Raw genomic sequence first — 9552 nt, forward strand, 5'->3', positions numbered from 1 at the left:
CAGGAAACCATGACTATCTGTTGACCAACGAGCTAGTCAACTAGAGGCTTACTTGGGACGTAATGTGGTCTATGTATTCACACGTGTATTACGATTTTTGGATAATACAATTATAGCATGAATAAAAGACAATTATCATGAACAAGGAAATATAATAATAATCCTTTTATTATTGCCTCTAGGGCATATTTCCAACAACCACCGCATTTGAAATTGGGACAACATCCTATCCCAATCCGAGCAAGCAGAAGAAGAAGATCAGGACGACGAAGGAAAGAGGTCCGACATTCTCAAGATCTGTAGACATCTTGTTGGTCAAATCTTGGTTGGCCACAACAATGGATCCAATATGCGCCACCAAGCAAAAGGGAAACAAGTATTGGGATAAAATTTGGAAGGAGTGTCACGAACAAAAGGAGTATGTGGAGCCACATCCTATTGTGGCCACCCGCAATGTGGCATCTCTCCAACATCGATGGGGGATCATTCAAGGAGAAGTGAACAAGTACGTCGGCTACTACTCACAAGTGACCAAACGCCCTCAAAGTGAGATGGGAGTGGCAACTCACATAAGCTCAGTCGTTTCATCTTGTCGTCATTTGCATATGCTTCCTTGTGGTTGCATTCTCGTACTCATACATATGTTGTTTGCTAGACGTCGGTGGCGGCCACTTTGTATCACGAGGTGGAGAAGAAGTCGTTTGCTTTTAGTCATTGTTGGATCATATTGAATGGCAAGCCGAAGTGGAACCAACTTGTGGCCAATCTCAAGTCCGGCAAGAAGAGGAATGATGGCTCAAGCTCCCACCAATCAATTGGGTTGGATGATGAAGAGGATGGTGTTTTCGTCGCGAATGAAAGAGCCACCGTGCCAAGGATAACCGACAAGTCATGGGAAACAAGTGGGAGAAGGCACGGGCCTCCCGTGGCGCCGCAACTACAAAAATATCATCCACATGGACGGGCATTTTTCGGTAAGGGGGAACAAGAAAGAGGAGGGACTCATGTTGGACATACAAAAGGAGAGATGGAGTGGGGCCGGAAGAGGGTGGAGAAGAGGCTCAAAATTGAGAGGGGAAAGATTGAGTTGGAGAAGTAAGAGACGACGATCAAATGGGAACTCGAGAAGGCCAAGATATTTGGCGAGATTGAGCTTGAGAAGGAGAAGTTGCAACTCGCATGAGACATGGAGGATGTGAAGATCATGTAGGCAGACGAAACCCTCTTGGATGAGCATGCAAAGAATTGGCTTGCGGACAAGAAGAAGGAGATCAACGACCATAGGAAGTAGGAGGCAACGAGGACGGTTGCGGCAGCGTCAGCGGATCATGCGGCCCGGATGCGGGCGAAGGAGGCAGCCCGGGTGCAGGTGGAGCAGGGCGCATTCTGCTCGGAGCAGGCACTCGGCCAGTGATACGAAGCCATACGTCCTGCTCGAACATTGATTTTATTTTGGCATTGTCCCCTGGGCCAGCATATTCAGGACCAATACGTTGTTGTATCGACGCAGATATTTCTCTTTCTGACCACACAATTACGAGTACCTCTATTGTTATTCCCAAAAGAAGGGTCAAAATGGGTAGAATCTATATCAGTCCATAGACTTCTTTTAATAATTCCAATTTCCAAAAAGAATTGATAGTTTCTACCTCTACCCTATCTATTATCATTTCAACGATCAACTTCCCCCATAATGATATCTATACTACCTAATATCGTCATGATATCAGCCAATTTCATTTTTTTAACTAGCTGAGGAAGAATTTGCAAATTAATAAACCCGGGTGGACGGATTTTCCATCTCTAGGGGAAAAGGCTATCATCTCCTACTAGATAAATCCCTAATTCACCTTTTGGGGCTTCTACTCTTACATAAAGCTCTTGTCTTGACAATTCAAAATTGGGCGAAGGTTTTTTACCAAGAAATTTATACTCAAAATCATTCCATTCAGAATTCTTTTCTTTCTTAAAGCGTCGGACTTCTAAATTCTCATAAGGTCCTCCAGGAATTTTTTCTACAGCTTGTTGAATTATTTTGATGGATTCCCTCATTTCACCAACTCGTACTAAATAGCGAGCTAACGAATCCCCTTCTTTTTGCCATTGGACTTTCCAATCAAATTGGTTGTAAGACTCATAAGGATCTACTTTACGAAGATTCCATTGTATTCCAGAAGCTCGTAACATCGGTCCCGATAAGCCCCAATTTACTGCTTCTTCTCAGCTAATAAAACCTACTCCTTCAACTCGCTCTAAAAAAATTGGATTCTGTGTAATAAGTTGTTGATATTCAACAACTCCGCGTAAAAAATAATCACAGAAATCTAAACATTTCTCGATCCATCCATAAGGTAGATCGGCGGCTACTCCTCCGATGCGAAAGTAATTGTGCATCATTCGCATACCTGTAGCAGCTTCAAATAGATCATATATTAATTCTCTCTCTCTCTCTAAAAATATAGAAAAAAGGAGTCTGTGCGCCGAGATCCGCCATAAAAGGTCCAAGCCATAGCAAGTGAGAAGCTATCCGGCTTAATTCTAACATAATTACCCTAATATAGTTGGCTCTTTGTGGTATTTGAATATTCTCCAAGAATTCTGGTGCATTTACTATTATTGCTTCTGTAAACATAGTAGCTAAATAATCCTACCTTGTTACATAAGGTAAGTATTGTATAATAGTTCGGTTTTCCGCGATTTTTTCCATTCCTCTGTGTAAATAGCCTAATATGGGTTCACATTCAATAACATCCTCACCATTGAGAGTAACGATCAGTCGAAGAACACCATGCATTGATGGGTGTTGAGGGCCCATATTGACTATCATGAGATCTTTTCTTGTAAGCGGTAGACTCATATTCTTTCTTCATTAATTCATTATTCCATGAAAATGGATTATTCCATGAATTCCTCAAAGCGAGGCTCATCAAAATGAAAAATCTAAGACTACTATAAGACTACTAAAAAATAATAAAACAAGAAAAAAATTTGAACGATTAAATTACTGCTCCCGAATATTCAACTGACCGATTAATTTCTTATAACGTACTCTATTTTTCTTTGCCAAATAAGCCAGCAAACGTCGACGTTTTCCCAAAAGTCTTCGTAGACCTCTTTCCGATGAAAAATCTTTTTTGTGTAATTCCAAATGTGAAGCAAGTCTCCGTATCTTATTGGTGAAACTGAATACTTGAAATTCAACAGAACCCCTGTTTTCTTCTTTTTCTTCTTTAACCATAAATCCAAAAAAAATTCTACCTCCTTTCTTTTTTATGTATTTTTCTGATCAGGAAAAATACAAAATTATGTCAGTTATTTTGAAGTTATTCTAATCTCGTACACACACAAATTTGCAATTAATCATCTACTACTGGAATTTAGATTTATTTTATCGATGCAAATTGGATTTGGATAGAAGGGTACATTCTTTCTAATATTTTAGATAGAAGAAACATTTCTTCTATCTAAAATATTAGAAAGAATTTTGTTGATTTATTTATTGCTATATGCAATTTACGGAATTGATACACCATTTAATTGATATCATTTAGCAAAATGAAACACAGCATATGCATCCATCTTTTGGCTCGAGAATTTCACGGGATAGAGATATGGTATAAGAAATAGACTATTAAGTAACTCTAAATGAATTGTGGATACATTTGTATCCTTAACATACTGAAACGATTGTCATTATTCGTATCAAACCAATAGCGATTCATACAAGCTAAATCTTCTAATCAATGGTGGGCCAATAATGAATTTTTTTGCATATGTATTAAGACGCTTGGCCTGATTTCGAAATTGTCCCGAGTTTTATATGTTGTTTTCATTGCAAAATGATGGGTCTCCTTCCAAAACTTTCCAATTACGAGTACGAGAATTGAAAGACATGAAAATTCTCAATTCTCTACGGCGTCTAGTAGATAGAAACAAGAAAATCAGAAGAATCTTTCTCTCTATTCACTATCATTCCGCGTCTTCGACTTCTATTAGTTTCTTTTCTTCTTTAATGCAATAGCTATAGTTTGATATAAGAATCCATTTCTCAAAGTAATGGAAACCATTCTCTTATAGGAAATGGTTCGAAAATCGCTATTCCACCTTTTAGGTATCGTGAAAAGTGATACCTATGAAGATCGTGCATTTCAGTCAAATTCAGATCCGTTTTTCGAGTCCATGATATAATATAACAAAATTGGATAGATCTTCCACCTGTTTAGCTAAGAAAGAATAGATACAGAGGTGGATAATAGATCGATATGAAGATCATGAGCTGCCCCATAATGAAATCGCCAGTAGTCGCGAATATCTCCTTCTTCCCTAATCCAAGATTGGAGAAAGAAGATCTAAGAGGGACCTATGGAGAATGTAGTCAGAAATCCATAATAGAGTCCGACCACAACGACCAAATTAATTATCCTCATCGAGAAACTTAGACTACTAAATAGAAAAGATTTGAAAATCATGGCATGGGTCTCCTTTTTTTCTTTCTTTAGAGTTTTCTATATGCACAATTTCTCGATGTTTCGATGAGAATTTCTTGACTTTCCATATATAGAAAGAGATAGACTATAAATGACATCTCTTATGTCAATAAGACCAAAGGGATGGATATTAAATGATAGGAAGTGCTAGGAAGTGAAATAGAATGAAATAGAGCCACTTTGGGCTTCCCTATGAAATGAGGCATGGAACGGAGCCACTACGAAGAGATTATGGGAGTTACGAAAGAAGCTTCGGACTCATATTGTTCATGGGTTGAGAGCGGGAGTTGAACTCTAGGAGGTCGAATCCCCCCTTGTTCCTCAGTAGCTCAGTGGTAGAGCGGTCGGCTGTTAACTGACTGGTCGTAGGTTCGAATCCTACTTGGGGAGATTTTATTCATTCTTTAATGTAAGAATTTTAGTGTAGTTTATTGAACTATGATTTACTTTGATTTGTTTTCAGCTGTTCAACTCGGACAATTTGTATCGTATGATCATGTATGGATTTGATAATCAAAATTTGAGGTTCATTGATGTGGGACGCAACATATAAGGGGTCGGCGGGTGCTATCCGTGGACGCGCCCGCGGACGTACGGGAGGCTGGATTTGTCGAGGCCGGATTTGCCAAGTCCGGCTGTAGATTCTCTTACGGAGGTAGTATAATAGGGGATCGCTTGGTGTAAATCAAAGACTTGGTTTTCATGACCGGAAGGAAGGGGATGACGCAGGCAGTTCGTCCCCTTGCGTCCCCACTCTCCAGTCCCCAGTTAAAAAAGAAACGGTCGAACACGAGCCAGCCTGAAAGCAACGCCCGCTCCAAATAAAAAAGGAAAAGAAAAAATAAACTGGTTTTGAACGTCTCGCGATACGCCGACATCCACGACGGCGGGGACGCGAAAAGCACGTCTCCTCTGAAGAGATCATCCGTCGCGCATGCACGGTAGGTGGGCCGGCGTCGACCTGAGCCGCCCGTGTTAAACAACAGCAACTCCCCAGGTCGGCCTTATCCTGTGACTGTGAGCTCTCGCTTTCACACCCCCTGACGGTGGGAGCGCTGACTATTCTCATCACACTTCTTCTTCCGCAACCGGTCAAAGTCCTGGATCGAGTCCGTTGTCAGCGTTCTGTCCGATAGACGGTGCGAGGTTAGCACCGTAGCACAGCTTCGTCAAATCTGTTTTAGCCACCGCTTCTCTATTTTCTTATTTGCGCCGTCACGCAATGACTTCTTTTCTGAATCGAAAAAGTAATCATATCACTGCAGCATGAGATAGGAATAGGTTTCGAGTGTCTTTTAACAGATCGATAATACTTTTAAAAAAAAAATCAGTTCTATTGTAAAAGTTCTACAAAGCATCCCAAACATAGGCCCAGTTCTTTTGCCAGAATCTGGGGATTCTCCCAGAATCCGACCCCTACCCAGCTTCTCCCAGAATCTTTGAGCACCATTTGTTTTACAATCCTGTCTAACCTAGTTTCTCCCAGCTTCTCCCAGAATCCTGTTTAACCCAGATTCTGGCAAAAGAACTGGGCCATAATAAAAGTTTACATCAAGATTCCGAGACCACTGAACAACCACTACTGCCACCCGAACGAGCCGCTGACGTGTCACTATCGTTGCTCCCCTATCGGAGTCGGCTTGACCTTGTCGATGACAATTGCGGAGTCTTTGTGCAAGTGCCCCTAAGGACCAACGTCCTGAAGCCGCAGTCGTCGTCGTCGTCGAACCATTTCATAGATCTGAAACACCTGACATCAAATCTCGCCACATGACGAGAAACCCTAACCTTTTCGCCCGAAGGAGACAGCAGGAATCTTTTTTTCTGAACCGGGCTAATCCCCTTTACAGCAGGAATCTACATCGGAGTTTCGTCGGTTACGTCCAAACAGACGAACTCGAGGAGGATCGAAACCCAGAAGACAAACGCGAAGAAGAAACGTCGAGCGCCGCACCTACGAGGACTAAAAAAACCTAACCTAAACTATTAACGAGAGAGTAGGCACCGGGATTCCCCTCCGCGCCAGTGGCCGCCGGAGCTACATGCAGAGGGGAGGTGAATCCATTGGATCGCTGGTGAAGTTTGGACGGGAGAGTTTACCCTAACCGTCTAGGGTTATGGAGTCATGCCATTCATGATGCACTCGAATAGATCGATAATTTAATGCACTAAAAATGATCAACGCAAACATGGACAACACGAAATAGTTTGAATTGGGTTTTCTAAGGAGTTTGAACTGATTTAAAAAAATATGGATTGCACACAAAGAAGTATGCAGCTGTCTTACCTACACGTGATATTCAATGACGTAGTTGATGACCTAAACAGTTTTGGAGTACAAAATAAAAATGTCAACATCTTGCTAACAATAATATTGTTAGTGCTAAGGTCGAGAGAAGTGAAATTCTCCTACATTTTTTATTTTGTTGAAAAAGGTAAACTTATGAAAATAAACACCAAGTATGAAAATTTTAGGGTACAAAATCATTTGCAATTGATTTCGTCGTTTGGTAAATCAGTTCAAACTAAAATTTGTACTTGATTCTAACATGGAGGACAAGCCATGTGAAGAACTTATATTTGGGCTCAATATGCTTAACACATGCGCTGCTTACTAGAACACCATATCAAAGGATGAATCTACCGAATAAATGACACTTCAAATAAAATATCAAGTAATAATGTAGACTTCATACTCTTAAAAGGATTGATTATCCAAATATACTCTCAGAAAGCTCGAAATCGCCACATATTATGAGATAGATTTTGTCTAAGGCAAATTTGATTCTACTGAATAAATGATAGAGTATGCCACAAAAGACGATTCCACTGAATAAATGACACCTTGGTACATACAAATATCACGTATAGAGTACTACTCTTTCCGTCCCAAAAATAAGTATCTCAAGCTTAGTACAATTTTGTACTGAAGTTGATGCAAAATTGAGACACTTATTTTGAGGAATACGAAATAGATTTTGTCTAAGTAAGACGAATTTGGCAACGTATAACGTGTGAGAACAGCTTGAATATCCAAATAATGTAGGATTCATATTCTTAAAAGGGTTGATTATCCAAATATTCCAATAAATCTCAAAATCACCACATATTATGAAATAGATTTTGTCCAAGTAAGGCGAATTTGATTCTACTGAATAAATGACAGAGCGTGCCACAAAAGATGAGTCCACTGAATAAATTACACCTCGGTACATACAAATATCTGGGACACGTATAGAGTACTACGAAATAGGAGTAGATTTTGTCCAAGTAAGGCCAATTTGATTCTACTGAAGAAATGATAGAGTATGCCACAAAAGATGATTTCACTGAATAAATAACACCTCGGTACATATAAATATCACGTATAGAGTACTACTCTTTCCGTCCCAAAACTAAGTATCTCAAGCTTAATACAATTTTGTACTGAAATTAATACAAAATTGAGACACTTATTTTGAGGAGTACCAAATAGATTTTGCCCAAGTAAGGCGAATTTGACAACGTATAACGTGTGAGAACAGCTCGAATATCGCCGTAACCAGCCGTCGCACGTCGGCAGCGCTCATCTGCTCCAGCACTGGCTCTCCCCGTTTCCACCTCCCTTCCCACGACAAGAACGTGCGTCCAAAATACTCGTCCTACTATAAATGGCAGCCACGGGCCCAAACTACCTGAAACATCAGTGGGATCACGATAACGCAAGCCGACTACCTTAGCACACGAACGCGCGCAGCCCAAAAACTTTCTTGCGACACCGACCTCACCTAGGACTCTACGTCGCCATGGTGCCGAGGCTGGAGCGCGGCGGCTTCCAGCTCCCGAACTCCGAGCAGGAGAACTCCCTCTTCCTCCGCGCCCTCATCTCCGTCGTGTCCGGGGACACAGCGGCCCCCGCCCCGCACCAGCTGGCGCCGTCGACGCCGCCCTTTGCTCCCGCTCCGGCGACTGCGGCTGCTGCGTGCGCCAGGTGCGGCGTGGACGGGTGCCTCGGCTGCGAGTTTGTCGCTGCGGCCGCGGCGACGACCGGGTCGAGCAGCGAGGGGGAGGAGTGCTCGGCCGCGAGCTTCGTGAAGAACGGCGGCGTGGGCAAGCGGCGGGCTGGAGGCGGCGGGAGCAAGTTCAGGGGCGTGCGGCAGCGGCCGTGGGGCAAGTGGGCGGCGGAGATCCGCGACCCGCACCGCGCCGTGCGCAAGTGGCTCGGCACCTTCGACACCGCCGCGGAGGCCGCCCGCGCCTACGACGTCGCCGCGCTCGAGTTCCGCGGCCACCGCGCCAAGCTCAACTTCCCGGCGTCGTCGTCGTCGGCCTCCGCGTCCGCGTCTGCTACTGCTTCCTCCCGGGCGGCTACGCAGCCCCATCCCCAGCGGCAGCAAAGGCCAGAGAGCCCTCGCGAGAAGTGCGGGTCAAATGCGTCGTCGCCGGTGCACGTTCCGCGGCTGCCGGAGCAGGGGAGGCCGGTGGCGCGGGAGCAGGAGATCTGGGACGGGCTGCACGAGATCATGATGATGGACGACGGCAACTTCTGGTCCAACCCCAAGCCATGATCACCACCGCTCATTACCTCGTTCTCCTCATGCTCCATTGCGACTACATAATAAATCCTAGTACGAAATGAGTTCAATAAACGATATACATCCGACAGTCCCGTGCAAAATGTGCACAATGCTCACAAGATTCTTAATCTTTCACACACAGACTGTTTCACAATGTGCAGATATCGTTTTGTACTTGCTAAATTCTGGGTGCAGTACTGCAGTCCTTATCCTCGTTACTCATCGCTCGTTTCCATGAGATATTTCGCACCGCCTTTCTGACCGTTCAGCGAATCGCTCGCGTGCTGTTCCTGTTCACGATCACAACCCCCGAGCGGATAAAGATGGGATCGCCATGCATTCCGTGGCGTAGAAACGAGCGTTTGTCACGTCTTAATTAATCCACCGTCGTTTCCCACGGTTGAAACAGTTGCCAGCTCCGCTTTTGACCACATATACTTTCGACCGAATCGATCGATGGAAAATATGTATAACAAAAGAAAAGAACATGTACTTGGGCTTGCTTTGGA

General features: G+C 43.3%; 1 protein-coding gene and 1 non-coding gene across 2 annotated transcripts; both read left to right on the forward strand.

Moving 5' to 3' along the window:
* The first annotated feature begins 4805 nt into the window (after positions 1–4805).
* TRNAN-GUU lies at positions 4806–4877 on the forward strand. The gene has a single exon. It is a non-coding gene; the product is annotated as a tRNA-Asn (tRNA).
* Positions 4878–8098: 3221 nt separating this feature from the next.
* On the forward strand, positions 8099–9261 carry LOC119324283 (ethylene-responsive transcription factor ERF109-like). The gene has a single exon (XM_037598051.1). It carries the CDS (start codon positions 8273–8275, stop codon positions 9032–9034), a length of 762 nt encoding a protein of 253 aa, XP_037453948.1. The 5' UTR covers positions 8099–8272; the 3' UTR covers positions 9035–9261.
* Positions 9262–9552: the final 291 nt, after the last annotated feature.

This window comes from Triticum dicoccoides, chromosome 6B, assembly GCF_002162155.2.
Source record: "Triticum dicoccoides isolate Atlit2015 ecotype Zavitan chromosome 6B, WEW_v2.0, whole genome shotgun sequence".
Taxonomy (NCBI): domain Eukaryota; kingdom Viridiplantae; phylum Streptophyta; class Magnoliopsida; order Poales; family Poaceae; genus Triticum; species Triticum dicoccoides.

Excerpts from the sequence above, each read along its gene's own strand:
- LOC119324283 (XM_037598051.1), top strand. The coding sequence starts at position 8,273 with ATGGTGCCGAGGCTGGAGCGCGGCGGCTTCCAGCTCCCGAACTCCGAG.